The sequence below is a fragment of the Rhinoraja longicauda genome, unplaced genomic scaffold, assembly GCF_053455715.1.
Source record: "Rhinoraja longicauda isolate Sanriku21f unplaced genomic scaffold, sRhiLon1.1 Scf000071, whole genome shotgun sequence".
Taxonomy (NCBI): Eukaryota; Metazoa; Chordata; class Chondrichthyes; order Rajiformes; family Arhynchobatidae; genus Rhinoraja; species Rhinoraja longicauda.
The window spans coordinates 13244-38894 of NW_027601289.1; the positions used below are offsets into that span (position 1 = coordinate 13244).

At 42.7% G+C, this 25651-nt stretch overlaps 1 protein-coding gene across 1 annotated transcript in view; it reads right to left on the reverse strand.

Annotated features, from left to right (window-relative positions):
* Nucleotides 1-25651, reverse strand: part of LOC144589750 (transmembrane protein 184A-like) — a gene marked incomplete at its 3' end in the record, with an annotated part of 44002 nt that overhangs the window by 12675 nt on the left and 5676 nt on the right. The window contains exon 2 of the mRNA XM_078394850.1: nucleotides 14770-14935. Coding sequence (XP_078250976.1) covers nucleotides 14770-14935 — 166 coding nt within the window. The remainder of the gene's footprint in view (nucleotides 1-14769; nucleotides 14936-25651) is intronic.

Here is a 25651-nt window from a genome sequence, read left to right on the forward strand (position 1 = left end):
TTTAAAGATGAAATCTGGTGGGGGTTGGGGGGAGAGAGGATCATCCTTCAATTCAAGCAGAGGTCACTTCTTTCAGTGTAATGTGCTCAAGATTAAAGCAAAGTTAATTACAAAGGGTTAGCTCATGCATAAAAGCAGGTGGAAATGAGTCCAATTTCTTGGCATTTTAATTTAAGTTATACAGGATATGCATTAGTCACATATGAAGGCACAAATGTCAGTATACAACATAATTTCTGTTCCAATTGCTAACTAAGCAGCAGCTAATAATAGTTGTGTAGTAAGGAACTGCCGGCGTTTGGTTTACACTGAAGATAGACACAAAATGCTGGAGTAACTCAGTCAGACAGGTAGCATCTCTGGATAGATGGCATGGGTGCCATTTCTGGTCTCGACCCAAAACGTCACCCATTCCTTCTATCCAGAGACGCTGCATGCCCCCACCGAGTTTCTTCAGCATTTTGTGTCGAGCTAAAACAGTTACTTTGTTCAAGATGTGCAGATTTGTGACAAGTGTTTTATGGATTTAACTGCATAATTTGCTTGATATCATATTTACAATCCATCAAAAGATGAGACTCTGGGTTTTTGATCCAACGAGTATCTCATCATTCATTACTACACTACACATTACAAATTATCTTGAATTTTATTAAAACAACAAACATATCTGTGGATTTTTTTTAGGGTTTACGTAGTCTTGGTGCACAAGGCAAAAACTCATGGCAAAGGGAACATGGATAGAGGATAGTCAAACCAACAGTCAAACAGTCAGAATGAAAAGGTCATTTTCAGGTTGGTAAGTTGCAATGTGTGGTACCATGTCAGCTATTTATGTTTACAATAAATTAATGTACCAAACAAATTTGTTGATGCTACAAAGATAGACAGCACTATTTTCTTTGCAGCCTTCAGCCTTGGATTGAATGCCCATTGCCAACATCCTACTCTCAACTATCACCACCGAGGTTGAACCCAGGTAAGACCCATGACTAGAAACCACTTTGCAACGAAAAAATCCAATGTACTGATAGAATTTGAAATATCACCGTTGTTTCACAATCATCTTCCACAATCTGGAACATTTCAAGAAAAATAAAACTTAACCTCCAAGCCGACGATGTGAAAGGAATTGACTGTAACTACCAGTACCCCTGATATATGCATCTCCCGTAGGGTTGAGGAAAATCCAAGGCACGCAACACTTTTCCGATTGTAAATGAGGAAATAGGCAAATCAAAACATAAAGGTGGAAGATTTAGGTTATTTCATAGGAGACAAGTCATAAGAATCAAGAGTCAACACCCAGCAAAGGAGACAAAAGTGTGTCAGATAAAGAGAGATGTGTGAAATATACAGCCAGAGGGAGGGATACAGATGGAAGGGGACGGAGTGGGGTGCACAGGAAAGAAAATGAGAGTCGTTAGGATAATTAAATTATTGTAAATATTCAATAGACAATAGACAATAGGTGCAGGAGTAGGCCATTCAGCCCTTCGAGCCAGCACCGCCATTCAATGCGATCATGGCTGATCACTCTCAATCAGTACCCCGTTCCTGCCTTCTCCCCATACCCCCTCACTCCGTTATCCTTAAGAGCTCTATCCAGCTCTCTCTTGAAAGCATCCAACGAACTGGCCCCCACTGCCTTCTGAGGCAGAGAATTCCACACATTCACCACTCTCTGACTGAAAAAGTTCTTCCTCATCTCCATTCTAAATGGCCTACCCCTTTTTCTTAAATTGTGGCCCCTTGTTCTGGACTCCCCCAACATTGGGAACATGTTTCCTGCCTCTAATGTGTCCAATCCCCTAATTATCTTATATGTTTCAATAAGATCCCCCCTCATCCTTCTAAATTCCAGTGTATACAAGCCCAATCGCTCCAGCCTTTCAACATACCACAGTCCCGCCATTCCGGGAATTAACCTAGTGAACCTACGCTGCACGCCCTCCATAGCAAGAATATCCTTCCTCAAATTTGGAGACCAAAACTGCACACAGTACTCCAGGTGCGGTCTCACCAGGGCCCGGTACAACTGTAGAAGGACCTCTTTACTCCTATACTCAACTCCTCTTGTTACGAAGGCCAACATTCCATTGGCTTTCTTCACTGCCTGCTGTACCTGCATGCTTCCTTTCATTGACTGATGCACTAGGACACCCAGATCTCGTTGAACTCCCCCTCCTCCTAACTTGACACCATTCAGATAATAATCTGCCTTTCTATTCTTACTTCCAAAGTGAATAACCTCACACTTATCTACATTAAACTGCATCTGCCATGTATCCGCCCACTCACACAACCTGTCCAAGTCACCCTGCAGCCTTATTGCATCTTCCTCACAATTCACACTACCCCCCAGCTTAGTATCATCTGCAAATTTGCTAATGGTACTTTTAATCCCTTCGTCTAAGTCATTCAGACTCTTAGGTTGTAATATACCCAAGCGGAATGAGGTGTTCTTTCAGTGCACATGTGGCCTCTGGCAACAAAGGCGGCCCAGGACAGAATGGCCAGTATGGGAAGGGGAGTTAAAACAGTTAGTCGTAAACGGTTAGAGATCCCCTCTAACCTATTTTCCAGCTTCCCCTCTCCCTCCTTCCAGGGTCCTGACCCGAAATGTCAACTATCCATTCCTCCACAGCGGCTGCTGTGTTAGAGGTGCTACTCCAGCACTTTGTGATTTGCTCAATATGCCAGCGTTTGCAGTTCCTTGTGTCCCCAGAACCACACTATCTTTTTCCATTACAGCAATGATTTGGTCTAATGGAGCAATTTCCCTTAAGGATGCCAATACAAAAAAAAAAAACAAGTGGTAAAACAGGAAATTCAATTGCTTTCCCCTTCACTACCCAACATCATAAACAAACAGATCATTGCTCAGTAATCTATAATCTGTTCCATCTGCTACATAAAGTATTTTATTTTAATCTCAACTGTTGTACTGTTGACAAGCACCTCGACAACTAAAATCAGATTAAAAAACCCATACAAAAAAGACACTGCTGCAGTAAGCAAAAACACTGTCGGGTCACTATGAGACCAATGAACTGCGTCTAACCACAACATAACACCTTGCCTCATGGGAAACACATTATGTGGCTGCTTTTCAAATTATCTGCAAGTCCACACATTCCTACTTGTGGCTACTTTATTCCTCAGATATTTGATGGTGGGAAAGGGAAGGAAAGATAAAATATTTTATCTTTTAGATGTAAAAAGATGTACCACTGTATAAAGTGCTTTACATTAAAAAGGTTGTAAACCCATGCATTATGTAACTATCAAATGTCAATAAAACAGCATCTTCCACAACATTTCTACCTCAAGAAGTGAGTTTCATTTTACTCTTGCAACTCTCCAATTGCATGCCACACAGTGTGCCCTTCTAACAGGCTACAAAATATAATGTATCAGAATTCATGCATAATTCAGAGAAAAATCACGCTGAAGAAACCCGGTATAACAAGAAAGATGACCCAATTGTATAAGTTCCAGTGATTTTACTTGGAAGCCCAATTCAGGTGCTACAATTAGCTTCAATGCTGCATTGTCAAAGAGAAAATGGGATTCAGAACATTTGGAAAGTATTATAACAAATAGTGCCTAGATGTCCCTCTCCAGCTCTAGTGCATGGAAACTAGTTTGTAACATCCCATTGAAGATAAACAGCAGGGTGAGCCATTACTGTTGTGGAAATGGTGGCCCTATTGTTGGGCAAATGATTAAACAAGTGAAGTATTGCAATTATAGGACATCCTTCATTCCTTTTTGGAATATGCCAAAGTCCTTTATGAACAAAATGCATTTCAGTGAAATTCCACAAACAATAATATCATAATGACCATATCATCTGATTCAGAGATAAAGATTACTAGGAGAATAGTTTTTTCAAATACCTGTGAGTGTATACCCAAGAAAGAAGAGAATCCAATTTAGCACCTCTTTTGAAAGACGATACTCCCTCAACAAGGCACAGCTGTGATATTGTCATCAGTAGGAAACATTGGACTCCAAGATCAGTGTGCTACCAGATGGGTCACTGATGGGATTGGTGTAGAATGGTGCCCAAAACACCAAGGTATGAATTCAGTGGCAACAAGTGAATTTGAATGGAATATAGCTTTAGTATAAAGCCAGTACAATCTTGGCAAAACAATTATCTGGGACTAAATTAACAGTCACTTGGAAAATTAAAGATTCATTTACAATAGCCAGCAAGGATCATTAAAAAGAGAATCATGTTTAACAACCTGATGAGTATTTTTAATGAGATAACAGGGTTTAAATGGCTGATGTGCCGTATAGGGACTTTTAAAAGAATTCTGATGAATTGCCACATAATGGGCTTGTCAGTTTGACTGAAGCCAAAAGGACTGCGGCAGCATGGATAAGAAATAGTCTAAATGGCTATTTTTCAGCCTGATGGAAGGTAGTCAGTACTGTTTCTTTTGTTACCCAAGACATATATTAATGGCCTTCCAGTGAGAACATTACAAAGACAAAACGTAAAAGTGTAATGGAAAACAAGGCAGACCAGGATGGGTTACAGAAAATGCACGCAGACTGGTGGAACAGGCTGACATGTTGCAGATGAAATATAATGCAGTAACGTATGGAGTGATACATTTTCAGAGGAAGTGCAAAGACAGGAAATTTAATGCCAAAAGCACACTTCTGGAGGGTATGCAGGAACAGAGACAAATAGGTAAATGCTTATATTATTGTTTGATGGCAGTTTGGTTGGATGAGGAGGTTAAAGTACATTTGAAATTTGGGTTTTGTAAATAGAGGCATTGGGTGCAAACGTGAATAAAATGCACGGCACCCCCTATAAAAGACTGAATTGGCCACTGAGTATTTTTCACAGACTTTGGTCAGAAAACTTTGGACAATATGAAGCCGATGAAGACAATGGATTTACTAGAATGGTTTAAGGGATAAGGGATATTGCAAGGAAAAGTTGAGGAGAATGTTCCCTTGTGAGCAGATATGATAAACAAAGTTTGAAAACCGCACATCTCTGCAGAGAGAAGCTGCTACCACTTAGTAGGAGATTCAAGAACCGAAAGGACATTTTGGTTACCACAGCCCATTCAGTTCCAGTCCTCAATACAGCCTTGGACCAGACAAAAGAACTAAATTTTCGGTGGATGGGAGACATTTACACATAAACTGCATTTACGCATCAAGGCATCTCTGACAGCACCATAAAAATAGTCAAGCTCTACCACAAAGCAAGACAAAGGCAGCAAACTCTTGGAAACACCACCATCTGCAGGTTCCTCTCCAGCCAAATGCCATCCTGACAGGAAAATGCAATCATCATTTTTTCGTCACCACTGGACTGAAAAATGCTGTAGAAACGAGTTTGTTCTTATTAATATCTATTGGGAAAGACAACATAATCGTAGACTACTCACACCCCAGTCATTGTCTCTACTCCGTCGGGCAGATGCAAAAGTTCGAAAGCACATTGCAACAGTTAAGAACAGCTTCCTCCCTGTTATTAAACTCTTGAATGGATCTCTCATAAGCCAAGGATATATTCATGATATCTCTCAGTCTGCCTCATTGTGTCGTTGTCACTTTTTTAATATCTGCATTTTCTCAGCGGCTACAACACTATAATTCTACACCGTTTTCTTTCTCTTTTTGCATTTCCTGTGGTACATATCTATGGTATGATTTGGCTGGGATAGCATGCAGAACAATTCACTGTATCTCAGCACATGTGACAATAATAAACTTATACCAAACACCCCACCCTGTCAAGCGGCTGATGCCCGAGGCAGAGTCCATGGATCTCAGGATGGATTAATCATCCACCCAAGCCCATGGAATTGTATGGAAGAAAGTCATCCTTTATCTGCAGGGAGTGCTCAGCATTCAGAATGAACTAAAGCCTGATCACTGCAATCTGTTCAGAATATTCATTTTCCATTGTTGCACAGGTCACACCAAGAACAAACAGGCTCTTCCAGCCTAACAGCCCTGTGAAAGAGTGGCAATAATTAAAAATCAGCCTGTGATACCTAACTGAGACCAAGCAAATTCATTCATTGTTTAGCAGGGAAGAATGCTCCCCACCACACAAGCACACCAGCAACAAAAGTGACAATGCTATAAGGTATTGCCCGTACTTTTGTGTGTTGATCAAGGTTAAAGGCATTAAAGGACAGCTCACATTCAAAGGTAATTGAGAATGCAGAATGTAAATCTCAGAATGCATCAATCCAACTTTACATGAAGAAGTTATAAGACTAAATTTATTTCTTAGGTGGGCAATAACTGGATTAATCGATCAGAGAGGCACTGGGAGTAAAAGTATCATGGCCAAAATGTAGCTGCTTGCCAATTCACGGGTTAGGAAATTGGAGAGAGGATGCTTCACCGGATTTAAGAGTTAGCAGCACAACTGGTTTACAAACATTGTGCTCAATAGAGAACACAACAAACAAAAAAAATCAATAAAAACAAACCCAATATAGTGCAAAAACAAAACAAAGCTCAAAATCTCCAGCGCAACCCAGGCAGTTCATAGCTTGGAGTTTAAATGGAACACCTAATTGATAGTTGTTGAAAAGAAGCTGATCCAGTCTTCAGACTCCTATACTCTCTTCTCGGTAACAAGAGTGAAATGAAAGTGTTGCCAGGGTGATGTGGGTTCTTGATGATGCTGGCTGTCTTTTTGAGCAGAGCCTCTTATAGGGTTCAATGATGGGGAGGTAAGTACCCATGATGGACTGAGCAGTGTTCACCACATTTTGGAACCTTCTTCATTCTGTCCTCAATCTTCTCAGGAAGTAGATGCATTGATGGGCTTTCTTTATGATTGCACCAATGTGGTGATGGGTTTAAGCAGATCTTCAGAGATATGCGCGCCAAGGAACTTGTTCACTCTCTCCACCACCGACCCGATGAAGACAGCTTTGTTGGTTCTCGGCCTTCCTCTTTTAAATTCAGTTCCTTGCTTTTACTGACAATGAGAGTAAGGCAGTTGTTTTGGCAAGAATCAGATGATCAACCTTCTTCCTATACACTGACTAACCTTTATCCATAATTCGTCCAACAAAGGTGGTGTCGTCAGCAAATTTAAAGGTGCAGTTGCAACAGTATCCAATTACTAAGCGACCGACACCTTGGGTTACAAAGCCAAAACTACAGAGGCTGCAACTTTCAAATAAAATAGAAAATGCAATGCTCAATATGAGTGAATAACTGTGAAGAGAGAAACTGAGTACCCAGTACTTCGTTTGATCCAGAGTGCTCCTCGAAAATGCCCTTTGCCCTATTCTCACAGCTGCACCACTCCCAACAAATGAGACCTCAATGTTAAATGAGTGTTGATAACGTAACATCATAGACATGGCAGACATGGCAGATGCAGTTTAATGTAGATAAGTGTGAGGTTATTCACTTTCGAAGTAAGAATAGAAAGGCAGATTATTATCTGAATGGTGTCAAGTTAGGAAGAGGGGATGTTCAACGAGATCTGGGTGACCTAGTGCATCAGTCACTGAAAGGAAGCATGCAGGTACAGCAGGCAGTGAAGAAAGCAAATGGAATGTTGGCCTTCGTAACAAGAGGAGTTGAGTATAGGAACAAAGAGGTCCTTCTACAGTTGTACCGGGCCCTGGTGAGACCGCACCTGGAGTACTGTGTGCAGTTTTGGTCTCCAAATTTGAGGAAGGATATTCTTGCTATTGAGGGCTTGCAGCGTAGGTTCACTAGGTTAATTCCCGGAATGGCGGGACTGTCGTATGTTGAAAGGCTGGAGCAATTAGGCTTGTATACACTGGAATTTAGAAGGATGAGGGGGGATCTTATTGAAACATATAAGATAATTAGGGGTATAAGAAAATAACTGCAGATGCTGGTACAAATCGATTTATTCACAAAATGCTGGAGTAACTCAGCAGGTCAGGCAGCATCTCAGGAGAGAAGGAATGGGGATTGGACACATTAGAGGCAGGAAACATGTTCCCAATGTTGGGGGAGTCCAGAACAAGGGGCCACAGTTTAAGAATAAGGGGTAGGCCATTTAGAACAGAGATGAGGAAGAACTTTTTCAGTCAGAGAGTGGTGAAGGTGTGGAATTCTCTGCCTCAGAAGGCAGTGGAGGCCAGTTCGTTGGATGCTTTCAAGAGAGAGCTGGATAGAGCTCTTAAGGATAGCGGAGTGAGGGGGTATGGGGAGAAGGCAGGAACGGGGTACTGATTGAGAGTGATCAGCCATGATCGCATTGAATGGCGGTGCTGGCTCGAAGGGCTGAATGGCCTACTCCTGCACCTATTGTCTATTGTCTATAGCGGGTGCCAGGATGGGAAAGGGAATAAAAAGGCGAAACATCTTCCTTCCAAGAACATTATAATCTTCTTGACCAGACATTTATTTCAGATAATCAGCCTATAGAAAGCGGGTTTTTTCAGATTTCCAGCAGTTTTTTTCCTTTAATAATTTCAGATAACAATTTTAGCTCCCATGTATCTCATCCAGCTGGATATCTTGCATCTTTATCCATCTGACCACCACCCCTTAATCTATCACACAATGTGTTGTTTGGTGTCTCCTGCTCTCCGCATTCTCACAGGCCTCAACTTTTGTCCTCTTTCCCCCCCCCACCCCCAAAAGTTATCTGCATCTTTAAACCCGTTTTATATTCCACCATATCTGATTAATGGGCAGTCAATATTTCAGATTGATATTCCTCTCCTTGCATACTATGTAATAGTTTCATTGAATGTGGTTAATTAATTCCATATTATGAGCAGATAAAAAGCAACGGACATAGAAAAGCACATGAAAGAAAATGCCTTTCACACTTCAGAGCACCGTAAACATTACACACTGCATTGAAGCACTTTTGAAGTACACTGGTTTTGTAATGTAATGCAAAGTTTACACAATATTGGTGGCAATATTGGAAGGTCAACAACAAGCCAACGCTTATAAACATTCTTTGATGATATGTTTTCAATTTCAACATCCCTCAACAGGAAAAAGCAGCCCATTTGATCGGCACTCTTGCCATTCCTTGAACATACCCTTCTTTCACTGTGGTTGTAGTGAATGGCAGCCACAGAATCTACTGACTCAGGTTCGATCCTGACTACGGGTGCTGCACTGTAAGGAGTTTGTACGTTCTCCCCGTGACCTGCGTGGGTTTTCTCCGAGATCTTCGGTTTCCTCCCACACTCCAAAGACGTACAGGTATGTAGGTTAATTGGCTGGGTAAATGTAAAAATTGTCCCTAGTGGGTGTAGGATAGTGTTAATGTTACGGGGATCGCTGGGCGGCACGGACTTGGTGGGCCGAAAAGGCCTGTTTCCGGCTGTATATATATGATATGATATGATATGATAACTTGGTGGCGCAGCGGTAGAGTTGCTGCCTTACAGCGAATGCAGCGCCGGAGATTCAGGTTCGATCCTGACTACGGGCGCCGTCTGTACGGAGTTTGTACGTTCTCCCCGTGACCTGCGTGGGTTTTCTCTGAGATCGGTTTCCTCCCACACTCCAAAGACGTACAGGTATGTAGGTTAATTGACTGGGTAATATGTAAAAATTGTCCCTAGTGGGTGTAGGATAGTGTTAATGTGCGGGGATCGCTGTAAAAATTGTCCCTAGTGGGTGTAGGATAGTGTTAATGCGCGGACTCGGTGGGCCGAAGGGCCTGTTTCCGCGCTGTATCTCAAAAAAAATAATTGCCAATGTTTTTCAACAGTACCTCCCAAACCCATGACCTCCATCACCTTTGACATTGGTAGGCATACAAGAACCCCTACCCTGACTTAGAAATGCTGTATACTCTCAAGTGTCTGGCATCCTCAAAGAATGTAGGGGAGGGAGGGAGGGAGGGAGGGAGGGAGGGAGGGAGGGAGGGAGGGAGGGAGGGAGGGAGGGAGGGAGGGAGGGAGGGAGGGAGGGAGGGAGGGAGGGAGGGAGGGAGGGAGGGAGGGAGGGAGGGAGGGAGGGAGGGAGGGAGGGAGGGAGGGAGGGAGGGAGGGAGGGAGGGAGGGAGGGAGGGAGGGAGGGAGGGAGGGAGGGAGGGAGGGAGGGAGGGAGGGAGGGAGGGAGGGAGGGAGGGAGGGAGGGAGGGAGGGAGGGAGGGAGGGAGGGAGGGAGGGAGGGAGGGAGGGAGGGAGGGAGGGAGGGAGGGAGGGAGGGAGGGAGGGAGGGAGGGAGGGAGGGAGGGAGGGAGGGAGGGAGGGAGGGAGGGAGGGAGGGAGGGAGGGAGGGAGGGAGGGAGGGATGGATGGATGGATTGATTGCTGGCATCATGAGAATTCACAAAAAGAGTATCACCACATAAAAGGAGATTGATGAGCGCATAGAGGTAGATATTACCTTTATGGCTTTAGTAAAGCATTTAACAAAGCCTTTCATGGTAGGCTAGGCCAGAAAGTTAAGGCACGTGGGATGCAAAATAGGTTGGCTAATAGGTTGGAGGCAGACAGTAGCGATGGAAGAATGCTTTTTGGAAATTGTGACCAGTTGTGTACTGCGGGGATCGATGGTGTCATCTTTGTTACTTATGATATATATTAACAACTTGGATGTGAATGCAGAAGGTAACGATTAGTTTGTTTACATGAAAACTGGAGGTGTTGTGGATGGTGAGGAATGTTATCTTCAAGCTGCAGCAGGGCACAGATTAGATGGAAAATTGGCAGACAATTTAATCCCAAAAAGTTGGGGTGGTTTAGTTTGGGAAGTGAAATAGGATATATACAGTAAATGGTACGACCACTACTCTGCATCCAAATCCACAGTTTTCTGAAAGTGGCAAAACAGCTGAATGGGGTGGTGAAGAAAGCACAGGTCAGGGTAGGGAGTATAAATTGGGATGTTCTATGCAATGTTACTGATGAGGCCGCACTTGGAACGTTGTGTCCAGTTCTGGTCACCACATTATAGGAAGGATGCAATTGTGCTTGAGAATGCGCAGAGGTGAGGTAGGTAATCAACATATGTTTCACATGGTTGGGATAACAAAAACGAACGGGCATAGGTTTAAAGTAAGAGGAAGAAGCAAATTATTTGAGGCAAGTTTCTTTTCTAACACAGAGTGGTTGATATCTAGAACATTCTACCCAAGGAGATTCTGGAATCAAAGACAATCACTATGTTTAAGAGGCATTTAGACAGACAAATGTGTTTGTGGTTGTGTCAAATGACATTCGTGTAGATGGGCAAAAAATGTCGGCCGGACATAGTGGACCAATTTGTATGCTGTACGACTCTATGATTCAATAACTCACCAGAATTCCATCCATAAACCTTTAAATAAATTGCAGAACTATATGTTCTCATCCCTTTAAATAACAATGTTTTACATTGAATGTACGGCCAGTAAAAACGGTGGAAACAGATAACTCCAAACAGAAAATGGGACAAAGAGCTGAAAGGGAAAATTGCGATGGCTTTGGGAGATAAATTGGGTGTTAGCACCTTCAGTGAGTCAAATGGACTGGTATGCTATGATTTTGTTATTATATCCCACTCAGTCTCTGGATGCTCACCATGTTGATTGATGCAGCAAGAACCACAATTGGATTTTCAGACAACACCCACAGGATATTTATATGGATCTTCATAATGGCCTGACTTTCTTTACAGATAATTATTTGAAGGGCAGTCACTTGTGAACAAACATACCAGCCAATTTGCAAACAGTAGGACACATCAAGCAACAGTGAGAAGATGCGTGGGCAATTAAAACTTGGCAGAACACAGAAAACTCTCTTTGACTTGGATCATAAAATCTCTTACACCCATCAAATATAAAATATGGGGATTGTGATATAGACTAGAATGAAAACACAGAGAAAGACTCCTAGGACGATGTATAAATAACTAAATATAGTGAAATATTTTCTTTATCTATCACTTATAGAGATGTTTTATACGTTGGATATGTCGGTGGAGAAATAGCAGGTGCCATTTAATGCAAATAAATGCAAGTTTTTTTTTTGAGGGGTTCAATACAAAAGAAAAATATACAGTAAATGGCAGGACTTTAGGAGCATTGATGTACAGAGGGATTTTGCGTTGCAAATCCACGATTCCCTGAAAGTGGCAACACAAGTAGTTTGGTGGTAAAAAAGGGTTACATATGCTTGCCTTCATTGGTCAAAGCAATGTGTATAAAAATTGGGAAGTTATGTTGCAGCTGTACAAAACTTTGGTTAGGCCACATTTGGAGGAGTGTGATTACTGCGTGTAATTGCCAGGCAAGAGAAGTATTTGGAGGTTTTGGAAAGGGTGCAGAAGAAACTCGCCAGGATGTTGCCTGGATTAGAGGGCATTAGCTATAAAGAGAGGTTAGACAAACTTGGATTGTTTTTTCTGGAACACTGGAGGCCGAGGGGCAACCTGATAGAAATCTACAAAATTACAAGAGGTGAGATAGGGTAGTCAGTCTCCTCCTCTCTTCTCCCCCCCCCCCCCCCCCCCCCCGTGGAAATATCAAATACAAGAGGGTAGAGCATTAAGAGAGGGGGGAAATTTAAAGGAGATTTGTGAGGCAAGTATTTTACTCAGAGAGCCATACGAGCCTGGAAAACTCTGCCAGGGAGGTGGTTGAAGCAGATAAGATAGCAATGTTTCAGAGACTTTCAAACAGATGCATGAACAGACAGGGAAGCGAAGGATACAAATATTATGCAACCATATGGGATTAGTTTAGCTTGGCATCATGGTTGGCACAGACATGATGGGCTGAAGGGCCTATTCCTGTTGTACTATCCTATGTTCTGGCAATTCTATACGTTAAGGCTAAACAGTATTAATGCAATCGGCAGCAAAACAAATTAAATGAATTACTGCACTCACCATCACATGAAATGCCAAATCTTCAAAGAGGATTTGCTGCTAATCAGCTTACAACTGCACTGCCCATGCGTATAAGCGAACATTTCAAATGTTATGCAAAATAAGAGTGAAAAGACATTTTTTAATGTTCACTTTTTGAGCATTTTATGATGTTGCTTAATATTCTTTGGTATTTTTTCTATCTGTTGCATGAGAATTACAGATGTGTGAATATCAGAAAGACAAGAGTTTAATGTATATCCAATATCTCTCTGGATCAAAATCTTGGAATTCCCCACCTAACATTGCAGTGGATTAACAAGCAAGGACTAAAGGGGGCCGATCCCCAGCTTCTCAGGGAGAGCTGTCATGGCTATTTGAAGTCAATCCATGATTATCTAAAGAATAGTTATTCTTCACCACCCTATAAATAAGCGGATGGGATGGTGAAGAAGGCATATGGCATGTTTAGTCAGGCTTAGAATGGTTAAGAAGTTGTGTTGCAACATTAGAAAACACTGGTTGGATCATAGAGTCTTGTGTGCAGTTTTGATCACAACATAGGAAGGTTATGATTGTGCTGGAGAGAGTGCAGAGGAGATTCAACAGCTGATGCATGGATTGGAGGACTTCAGTTAAAGGAAATATTGGATAGGCTGGGCTTGATTTCCTTAGTGCAAAAGAGGCGCGGGGGGGGGGGGGGGGTGACGTGATAGATGTATATAAAATGTATGCAGACCTAGATAGGGTATGCAGTCACTTTCTCAGGATGGAGCATTCAAAACAAGAGGGCATACATTTGAGATGAAAAAAAGGGGGATTTAAAGGGGATTACATAGAGAGTGGTTGATGTTGGAATGTGCAGCCAGAGGAGGTGGTGGAATCAGACAGAATCACCACATTCAAGAGATAATTAAATAGATGCTTAAATAGGGGCCAAGGGGATAAACATAGATGGACAAAGTTTGGCATGGACGTAGTGGGTTTCCGTGCTATACAATGCTGTGGCTCCAATCAATGCTATTTTCATTTTCTGTAAAAGATTGGACCAATGACAATGAGAATGACTATTTCATCCAGTTCAGTCTCGATGCAGGATATTTTCCATGGATTCAGCCCTGGCTACCAAATCCTCTCTTTAATCAAGCTGCCAATCAGCAGGATCCATTTATCCGTGCCTTCTGCTGAAACTACGATTCATTGGATTGTAAAAATAAATTACAATTAGGTTTAGCTCTCCTGGGGGAACTGAAAATTGGGCCCATTGATTTTGTCCTGTCAACTTTTAATCTAGCTTTTCTAATTCCCCCTTCTCTCTATAGATGTTAAGAATTAGACCCATCTTCTGATTGGCCTCAACCTATCCTCATTCTTTTGCTGCAAAATGATGAAATGCTCCATTGGATAAAATCACCAGTGTTCTGCACCTGTATTATTTCCAGCATTGTGCTTCTTGCCTTTTCACATTCTCCAGTGCCCTCATTCCACAGTCACATTGCATTCATGTTCTAACACAAACAGAAAGAGATGTCTCCTTAGTCACCTATTATTGGACATTGTGTTTGCACATTTGTGCCAAGCGCAAGTGTTGCAGGGTCTGAGGAAAACATCAGAAGCAAAAATAAATCAGTTTTCTTATGCAGGCAAATCCCAAGCATCTATGCTTCAGAGAAATCACACCCATGTACTCCCCTTCCCAGGAAATTAATTATATTACTCCGTAACAAGCAAATAATCTGCAGCAGATCTGGAGGAAAAGAGGGATGAATGAGCGAGAGAGGGGGCAACACAAGTGAGGATGGGGATGTGCGAGAGAGGGTGCATGAGAGCAAGGGTATCTCAAAGAGCACAAGAGATATCCCAACTCGTTCTTCGGAGAGATATGCTGGTTTCATCTCTATAGGATAAGAAACAAACACACCGATTCCTGGAATAATGACATTTGCTCACCTTCATAACAATCTCGCACAGAGTCAAAGTAAACGTAGTACTGATCATTGCTGATTAACAGTAGGCTAAGCCAGGAGTCGAAGGAGTAGATGGGAACAATGAAAAGGATTCGGAGAATGTAACGTTGCTCGTTGGGCCTGCTGTAATTTCGGAGATGCAGGTAAATCTGTGAAGAGGTGGGAAATGAAAAGATTATATACATTTTAAATTAAAATTTTCATTAAATCATACATTGTTTATTCATCTAACAGCGCAAACCAATGAACCTTTCAGTGCTTCCGACTGCTGTTTTTAATGAGCGTCAAAACATATTTCTCAATCACCAACAGCTTGCAACTCCATCCCACGCTCTTTTCTGAAGACCACAGGTATCTGAGATGGAGATTTTTGGCAGCAGCTTAAAACAGATTGATTAGATTAACCCATTTGCCTGTGATCGTCAGCCACATTTTATCATGTGCTTCTGCAAAAAGAATGGGTAACTAGATTTACACTGTAAAATAATTTTGTGTCTAAGGAGTTACTTTGGAAAATAGTTACAGCAGAAGCAAATTCCCCATATGGCAAATAAAATAATTTATTTGTTTATTTGAGACGTTGATTTGGAGTGCATCATTACTTTGGACGTCAAAGAACAAAAATGAGGCAAGGAATTTTCACCCACGTTTTACAGGGATCAATACCTCACTCACTGCCTACATGAGTGGTAGAGAATGCACGTCATTGTATTTATTCTTGCATTTATCATTACAGCATGAATATTGCTTACACAGAGCTTCATGTGAACAATGAATTTCATTCCACACTGGTATATATGACAATAAACTGATCTAATCTGAATCTAAAATATTCATTCCATCTAATATGTACTTGGATGAGGCTTGATGGGCCATTGTTTCTTGCCTTGAGAGTCCACCTGGTCTATTAGAGTTTTGATCTTAACAATACAGATGCTCCTCAACTTACGATATTTCGACTTTACGATGCTGCAAACGCTGGGCAATGGCAGCGAGCCGCAGCTCGCTTCCGGTCACGTGATCAGATGTATTAAATGTATTTTCGATTTACGATATTTTCGGTTTACGATGGGTTTATCGGAACGTAACCCCATCGTAAATTGAGGAGCAACTGTATTTTTCCCTCAAAAGGACTGCAATGAGCCTTCACCAGCTGGTTCCTGTGATGCTGGGTTTGTTGAACAAGGAGCAGTTGCATAGACACCAATTCTCAATTTCAGAAAAGCCCTCACATATGATGTATCCAACCTCATTCCATCATTTCCCATTCTCCTCCAGTTTTGTCATTTTTGTCCCACCATCCATTGGCTTCCCCTTTCATCTGGTTCAGGTTCCATCTGCCATTCACCTCTCCCCTTAAAGTTCTCACAATCACCTTCCTTAGCAAATTGCAGCACTAACAGTCTTTGCATTCCCACATCAATCTCCATCAGCCATCGCCACCTTCACCCTCCCTTTCCCCTCATCTGGCTCCATCTGCCTCTTTCTGATGTCTGCCTCCATCCATCATTCACATACCTCGGTCTCTCAACCTCCACCCTTTCCCTTTGATAACTGGCTCCATCTGTTGTCATTCTTTACCCCTCCACGGGCCACCTATCACCCACCAGTAAAAGGACGGTGCTGGAGTAACTCAGCAGGTCAGGCAGAAAGCTGGTCTACCCCCCACTACAATCAGTCTGAAAACGGGTCCAGACCCAAAACCTCTCCTATCCACCGTTCTCCAGCTGCCTGACCCGCTGAGTTACTGCAGCAGTCTTTTTTTGTAAACAAGCATCTGCAGTTCATTGCATCTACGTATCACCAAGTCATAATTTCAAAAGGCAGCTGGATAAGGGTATGCATATGAAACAAAATCATATGGATAGATTCTGAATCAGACTGCATGAGAAATCTTTTCAAGCAAAGAAGGGTCTTGACCCAAAACGTCACCATTCCTTGTCTCCAGAGACACTGTTGGCCCACTGAGTTACTCCAGCATTTTGTGTCTATCCTCTGCATTATTGCAGTGATGGTTTAAATTGGGGTGGCACAGTAGCACTGGAGACAATGCAGTTGTTCCACTTTTCTGTGAAGCAGGGTTCTGTCCTGACCTCTCGTGATATCTATGTGGAGTTATCACATTCTCCATGATCTCAGATTTCCCTTGGCTGCACCTCCCAAAGACAAGCAGATTCATAGATTGAACAAAACTCAGAACAATGGAGGAACTCAGTGGGCCAGGCAGCATCTGTGGGGGGAATTGGACTGATTATGTTTTGGGTTAGGTCCCTTCTTCAGACTCAAAATAAGTTAATTGGCTAGTGTAAGTTACCAGTAGTGTGAGTGGGTGGTAGAAAATCTATAGGGTCTTGATGTGGGCATCAGTGGAACAATAGGCCTCAGGGAAATAAGTGGGGGAATGAGATTGATGTAATCGTTCCAAGAGCCAATAGTGATTCAATGGGCTAAATTTCCATTTTGCAAGTATGGAAACCAAAAGCAATGTTGTCTTGCTTTAGGACAAACATTTTATAATTACATGCCACGGTAACATATTCACAAACAACAGCTGACATATATAATGGCTCCTAGATTCAAATCAATTTGGTACCTGCGATCAGGAGCAGCCACATCCGCATACGAGGCACAGCTGCCTCCAGATGACAGATTACACAATCTGATCTGAGCTGCAAACCTCGAAGGCACAGCAAGCAACGCAAAACACAAATTCCCAGTGAGTACAGCCCCGCGAGTTAAAAAAATAAATCAAAGGGAACCTTGGAGCCCCAGGCATATATCATTAACACTGTCCAGGAGCTTCAGCTGGAAATTACTACTGCATTAATATAAATAGGTGCTCTGTTCAATTCCAAATGATTACAGAGGAAGTTCTAAACAGCGTGTCATTAAATGAAAATTTGCAAACATTCCTCAATTTTAAATGTTTTCATTCTCAACCCTCCCTTTCTCTGAAATCTCCTCCTTGCCTGTAACCTTCTGAGATGCCTCTGCTCTCCCAAGCCTGGCCTCTGGCGTGTCATCAATATACACATCCCATCATTTGCAACTGTGCTTTCACCTATGTATGCCTCTTCCTCTCTATTCCTTTCACTGAGTGATACAGCACAAAACAAGACCTTTGGCCTATCAAGACCATGCCAATCATCAATGGTCTCTCTTATCCTATCCCAGTTTTCCTCTCCCATCCCCATCAATTTTCTCACTACTGTAGATCTGCAGTAGGAGAATAGTTAGCTTGGAGGGGGATTAGGGAGGATGGGAGAAAAAGGTGAATGTAGAAAGTCAACCTCTCAAACATCGCATCTCTGTGATAATCAGAGGAAACCAGAACACACAAGGGAGGCTCACAAGATCAATGTGCAAACTCCATATAGACAGCACTGAAGGTCAGAATCCAAACCAGGTCTCTCATGCTACAATGCAGCAACACTACTGTGCCACTCTCCTTAACCACACCAAATTGACCAGACTTTTGGTCAATTGCCTTGAGGGTCAATGCCAAACTTTGTCCAATAACTATGCCTGTGAAATGCCAAAGTATTATACTGCATTTGGAGTGCTACGTAAAATCAATATTTGGTGGCTGGTCAAGTATCCCGCCCTGTGATCCAGATCAGGGCTTTCCAAATTTGATTTCCAATCAATGTTCAGCGAACTCCCAAGGTTAATAATGGTCTAAAGCTGAGTAAAAGGGATGGATAAATAAGGATAATAACTCAGCTTCCCCTCATCAATGGAGAGTTTCTTCACAAACCCTGCAAAGGAATCTGCATGCATTAAGAAGGAAAAAATCCTGTGGGTAAGTCATTGGAAAAAAACACTGAACTGCAGAATGCATAGAGACACAGAATTAATCATGGACATTTATCATGGATGTTAGGGAAGGTCATGTTAAGAGAAGGTGACTAAATTGGGTTTTTTTTAAACTTAACAACGGGGAGAGTAGAACTTTTGAAGTAATATACATGGATTTTAGCAAGGCATTTGACAAAGATCTAGATAGTTCAATAATGTCAAAGCCAAGGGATCTATTTAAATCGACAAGCTAAATTGAAAATTGGCTCAGTGGGAAGAAGCAAAGAATGCAAAAGTAGATACAAAATGCTGGAGTAATTCAGCAGGACAGGCAGCATCTCCGGAGAGAAGGAATGGGTGATGTTTCGGGTCACATTCCTTCTCTCCAGAGATGCTTCCTGTCCCGCTGAGTTACTGCAGCATTTTGTGTCTACCTTCGATTTATACCAGCATCTGCAGTTCTTTCCTACATAGCAAAGGATACAAGTTGTCTGGAGTTTGGGAGGGCAAGGTTACCAGCAGTGGATCTCTGCAGGGTTCAGTGCTGGACCTTGTTTTTTTGTGTTGTAAATAAATGATTTGGACTGGAAAATAAGGAGTTTGGACAGAATATCATAACTGGCTGTGTGGCTGCCAATAAGAAGGGAATTTCAGGTTATTAAATGGTACAAATGCAATTCAGATCTAGAGAAGAAGAGCTTGATATTGGAAAGTCAAACCTTAAATCAACTCAATCTCCTTTTAGATACCTTGAGCTGCTGCTAAAACTACCATTGTACATGAAGATTTAAACTTTCTACACAGTACTCTAATGTTCCATGACTTCACATCTCATGAACATTAGAAATGCTCTCCTCCTGTTTAAATGTCAACATCCCAAAAGAGGTATAATTAGAAGTGTAGGAGCAGCATTTCAAGTAGTTTTAGCCTTGGTAAGGATACACAACATAAAGAACATGGAGGATGTTTTTTGGGGTTTTTTAAGGACTTCTTTCCGATGTAAAGCAACTCGTTTGCTGGGATCAGTCTCTCTAACGCAAGTTGAACTTTGGACGTTACTCAATGCAACCAAGGTGATGTTGTAGCCAGGTAGAAAATCAAGCACTGGACAAAGCTTGGCCCAGCAGTGCTATATCAGTTGTAGTGCACTCCTGGTTCAGAACATGACTGCACATACATATCTCAATTAAAACACATCTGCCATTATATATTTATTGCATTGCAAAGCATCTAATGAAGTCACTTGCACAACGACAGAGCAAGGGTCATGTGGGCAGAACACAGATAAAAAGAAAGAAGGTTTGTGCAGGGATAAGACCATAGAAATAGCAGAAGTAGGTCATTTGACACATAGCTACTGTTGGATCTGTAGAAATTGAGTGGGTAAAAACAAGTTGGTAAAAAAAAAGAAAATAATAATTGTGGCTCTGGTTGTGAGATATTGGTTAGAAATGTAAGAAAAAAAACTATCCCGCTCTTCAGCATAATTCAGTGCATTTTCATACATCTATCGAAGGAGGAAAATATGCCTTTGTTTAACATCTAAAATTACTCAAAGTGCAACACTCCTTTAGTACTGCAGTGAGGATAGCTTAGATTTTCCATTCAGATTGGTGGGAATAACAGCCTGCTAACAGAGGCAACGCGCCTGCCTTTGCTGATATAGATCCAAGTAATATTCCAGGAAGTAATGTAGTGCGTAAATTATCTTCACAAGGCTCTGCAGCTGCTCCTTGACTGCTCCATCTTTCTTGCAGCCTTCCGACATTTAAAAACGCAAGAACATTGTCATTTAGTTCATTCTAAAACCTAGCGATTCTCCTGAACTATTGGCTTTTGAACTTTTATCTCAACCATATAGTTTACAATTTTGGTTCCCAAGTGAGAATCTGGTCAGGACATGCAGATAGACAGATGGTCATTGGTGCCAAGCTAATGATTAACACCCCTGCTGCAGAGGCCTGGAGATGGAGAGAGAAATCCATGTGCACTTTGGACTCATTCTGAATTATTGATGCAATAGTGAGATTGCTCAACAATGAAAATCAAAAAAATTGTAAATACTGGACGTGGGCTATAGAAACAGAAAATTATGGAAGCACTCTGAAGGTTCGACAACATCTATGTAAAGGGAAACTTAGATTGAAGAAGTGATGAAGGGTCTTTGTCTTGAAATGTGCTGTGTTTATCTTTCCACAAATGCTGCGTGACTCACATTGTTTTTTAAAAAATATATGCCCAATAATGTTTAGGTTCCATGGCCTTTTTTAAAATCACCTTGCAGCCATTCCCTCCAGAAAATGACTGCAGGGCCCAGTTTAGGTGGTAAAATTCATCGCCTCACATTTTTGCTTTGAGATTGGGGGCAACTAAATTAGAGTAAAGTGCAACGTTGGGAATCTGCTGGCCACACAGCAATGTTGTCTTGTCTGACGACTACAAGACTGAACTGTTGAGGGGCTGCAGAAAGCCTTCTAACACAATTGGGAAAGGTAACAGAATGTTATTTTTTTTATTGATGAGGGAACCAAATGCAAAAGTAGGAAGGTTAAGCCAGTTATCCAGGGGACAGGCCAGTCCACTGAGTCATGCAGTATGGTAACTAGCCTTTCGGTCCAACTCATCCATGTTGATCAAGATGCCTTCGTAGTTGGTTTTATTTGCCTGGTCCATATCCCTCTCAACATTTCCTGTCCATGTACCTGGCCAAACATTGTAAACATACCCACCTCTACCACTTTTTAGAAACATAGAAAATAGGTGCAGGAGTAGGACATTCGGCCCTTCGAGCCAACACAGCCATTCAATATGATCATGGCAGATCATCCAGAATCAGTACCCTGTTCCTGCTTTCTCCCCATATCCCTTGATTCCTGTAGCCCTAAGAGCTATATCTCTCTTGAATACATCCAGTGAATTGGCCTCCACTGCCTTCTGCGGCAGAGAATTCCACAGATTCACAACTCCCTGGGTAAAAAGCTTTTCCTCATTTCAGTCCTAAATGGCCTACCCCATATTCTTCAACTGTGACCCCTGGTTCTGGACTCCCCCAACATGGGGAACATTTTTCCTGCATCTAGCCTGTCCAATCTCTTAAGAATTGTATACGTTTCTATAAGATCCCCTCTCATCCTTCTATATTCCAGTGAATACAAGCCCAGTCGATCCATTCTTTCATCATATGTCAGTCCCGCCATCCTGGGAATTAACCTCATGAACCTACGCTGCATTCTCTCAATGGCAAGAATGTCCTTTCTCAAATTAGGAGACCAAAACTGCACACAATACTCCAGGTGCGGTCTCACCAGGGCCCTGTACAACTGCAGTAGGACCTCCTTGCTCCTATACTCAAATCCTCTCGCTATGAAGGCCAACATGCCATTAGCTTTCTTCACTGCATGCTGTACGTGCATGCTTACTTTCAGTGACTGATGTACAAGGACACCTAGGTCTCATTGCACCTCCCCTTTTCCTAATCTGACATCATTCAGAGAATAATCTGACTTCTTGTTCTTGCCACCAAAGTGGATAACCTCACATTTATCCACATCATACTGCATCTGCCATGCATCTGCCCACACACCCAACCTATCCAAGTCACCCTGCAGCCTCAAAGCATCCTCCTCACAGCTCACACTGCCACCCAGCTTTGTGTGATCCACAAACTCGGAGATGTTATATTTAATTCCTTTGTCTAAATCATTAATGTATATTGTAAATAACTGGGGTCCCAGCACTGAGCCTTGCGGCACCCTACTAGTCACTGCCTGCCATTCTGAAAAGGACCCGTTAATTCCTACTCTTTGTTTCCTGTCTGCCAACCAGTTCTCTATCCATGTCAATACCCTACCACTGATACCATATGCTCTAATTTTGCACACTAATCTCTTGTGTGGGACTTTTTCAAGCAGCTCATCCCAGATGCCATCACCCTCTATATGGAAATCTAGCTCTTTACATCCTCTTTAAATCTTTCCTCTCTAACCGCACCATGCCATCTAGTTTTAAACACCTGGGGAAGGTTTCCCACTACCCTGGGAAAAAGATAGTGACCCTCCTCCTTATCTATGCCCCTCATTGAATTATAAATGTCTAAGTTCTTCCTTCATCCTCCTTCCTAGTCCAGCCTATTCAGTCTCTCCTTGTATCTCAAGCCCTCCAGTCCAGGCAACATTTTTAAAAAATCTTTTCTACACACAAACTTAATCACATGCTTCCAACAAAATGGAAACCTGACCACATACAATATTCCAAGTGCAGTCTCAGCTATGTCCTTTATGGCTGTAATATGGTGTCCCAACACTTGTATTCAATGCCCCATCCAACAAAGGTGAGCACACAGTACGCTTTCTTCACCAATTTGTCTACCTGTTTCATCACTTTCAGGGAACTGTGTACTTGTACCAAGGTCACTCTGTTCTACACTCTTCAGGACCCTGTCATTTATTATGTCCTGCCCTGGTTCGAGTTTTCAAAAATGAATGACTATGCACTTGTTCAAGTTAAATTTCATGTTTCATTCCTTGGCCTACATTTCCAGTTGATCTAAATCCTGCTGTACCCTCAGTCAACCTTTACTGTGCACCATACTACCAACTTTGATGTCATCTGCTAACATACTACTCATGCCACCTACATTCTCATCCAAATCGTCAATATACACGGCAAACAGCCAAACCCCCAGTTCCGATCGCTGTGGCAAACCACTTTTTACGTCCCTCCTATCGGAAAATAAGATAATTCAGCCACTTGCCTGGCCTCATTTCCTAATAAGAGGCCGTGTTTCTACCTCTCTGCATAATTACTCGAGTAAACTTTCTTGGAAACATTTTACAAATTCTGCTCAATCTAATTCCTGAGCACTAGAGTGTTATATCCAATACTGTTCTCCCCATTTCAGAAAGCATGGTAATACATTGGAAGCAGTTCAGAGACATTTATTAGGTTATACCTGAAATGGGCAGATTTTCTTACAAGGAAATGTTGGACAGGGTAGGCTTGTATCCATAGGAATTTCGATAAATTAGAGCTGAATTGATTGAAACATACAAGATCCAGTGTTCTGATGAAGGATCAGTTCAAACAAATGGTTTATTGACCTGAAACTCTAATCGTATCTCCACAGATGCTGCCTGACTTGCAGAGTAATCCTAGCATTTTGGGTTATTTTAGATCCAAAGGGGCAGGGGGGAGTGGAAGAAAGTGAGCCATGTGAAAAATAAGAGCGGGTCTTCAGTCATTGAAACTCTTCCTCAGAGGGAACTGGAAAGAGATTAAAAAAAATTAAGGCAGAGGAAGATAGATTCTAGATAAGCAAGAGGGTGAAAGGTCACTGCTGGAAAATGCAGGTTGAGATTATAAACAGATCAGCCTTAATTTTAATGAGTGACAGAACCAGCTGAAGGATCTACGTGGTCTTCTTGCTCCGAACTTGTTTGTTTGCAGAAGAATAAACTGAAGCATTGAATCCAGCGAGGTATGAAAAGGGAGCAATTTGGCCCTTTCCTAATTATGAAGAATGGTCTCAACCTGAAATGCCTCCGGCCCATTAACCTCCGAAGATGCTGCCTAACTCACGGAGTTCCTCGAACTCACTGAGTTCCTCCAGCAGATACATCCTTAGTTTATGAGAGGTCAGTTCAAGAGTTTGAAGAGTGGGGAAGACGCTGTTAAATCATTGATTCATTCAAAGTGCTCAAGGGCACATCAGATGCCGGCAGTCAGGAGAGTTCAAATGCATAGCACGTGGAACTATTAATTACGCGCTAACACCCTGACAACTGCAATAAAGCAAAAGACCGTCTCTGAGGCTCTTAATCCCCTCCACATGTTGGTTGGTTAAATGGCTGGGTGAAACTTGATCAATACAACAGACCTCTCCTAGGTGAAGAACTAAATAGATTGGGCCCAACCAGATTTATGGACCCTCGAATAAATGTTGCCTGGAATCCACTTTGATTTCTTACAGTAAAATTGTGCAATTTGCACTTTAATTACCTTTATGGTTCTAGTTATAACAGTATAACAGTATAACAGAAATTTATTGTCATTCGGTATAAATACCGAACGAAATTTCAGCAGTCACAAGACACAGCAAAAAAGAAAAGAACACAGGACACACGACCCCAACACAAACATCCATCACAGTGACTCCAAACACCCCCTCACTGTGATGGAAGGCAACAAAACTTCCACTCTCTTCCCCCCGCACCCACGGCCGCACCGGGCGATGTTAAGTCCAGCGGCCGAGCCGCGCCGGGCGATGGAAGGCCCCGCCGCCGCTGCTAAGTCCCGCGGCCGAGCCGCACCGGGCACTGAAACATCCCGCGGCCGAGCCGCACCAGGCACTGAAACGTCCCGCGGCCGAACCGCGCCGGCGATGTTAAGTCCCGCAGCCGAGCCGCGCCAGGCGATGGAAGGCCCCGCGGGCGCGCCGAGCGCTGAACCGTTCCGCGGTCGAGCCGCACCGGGCGATGGAAGGCCCCGCGGCCGAGCCGCACCGAGCGCTGAACCGTCCCGCGGCCGTACCGGGCGATGGAAGGCCCCGCGGCCGAGCCGCGCCGGGCACTGTTAGGTCCCGCAGCCGAGCCGCGCCGGCGATGTTAAGTCCAGCGGCCGGGCCGAGCCGCGCCGGGCGATGGAAGGCCCCGCGGCCGATGGAAGGTCCCGCGGCCGAGCTGCGCCCCGGGGAAGAGACCTAATAAAAGAAAGGTTTCACCCCCCACCTTCACCCCCCACCCCCACCCCCACACATACACAGCCAAAAACAGAAACAAAAACCATCCCAACACCGACACAAACAAAAAAAAGAAAAAAAGACAAACAGACTGCCAGAGAGCCGCAGCCGTTAGGCGCAGCCACACGTGATGTGGGAGTGAATCCCAGAAATAGGGAGATAAGAGTTATTACTGTAGATTAAGTCGTTTCTATGTGACTCTAAGTGTATTTTTCAGCAGCAGAACTAAGCAATGATCACAACAGAACTATGGGCTCTGCCCAGAATTTGTATACTGCCGTGAGAACTACTTTCACAATAGCAGCTTTAATCACTATTAAGTATTTAGTTA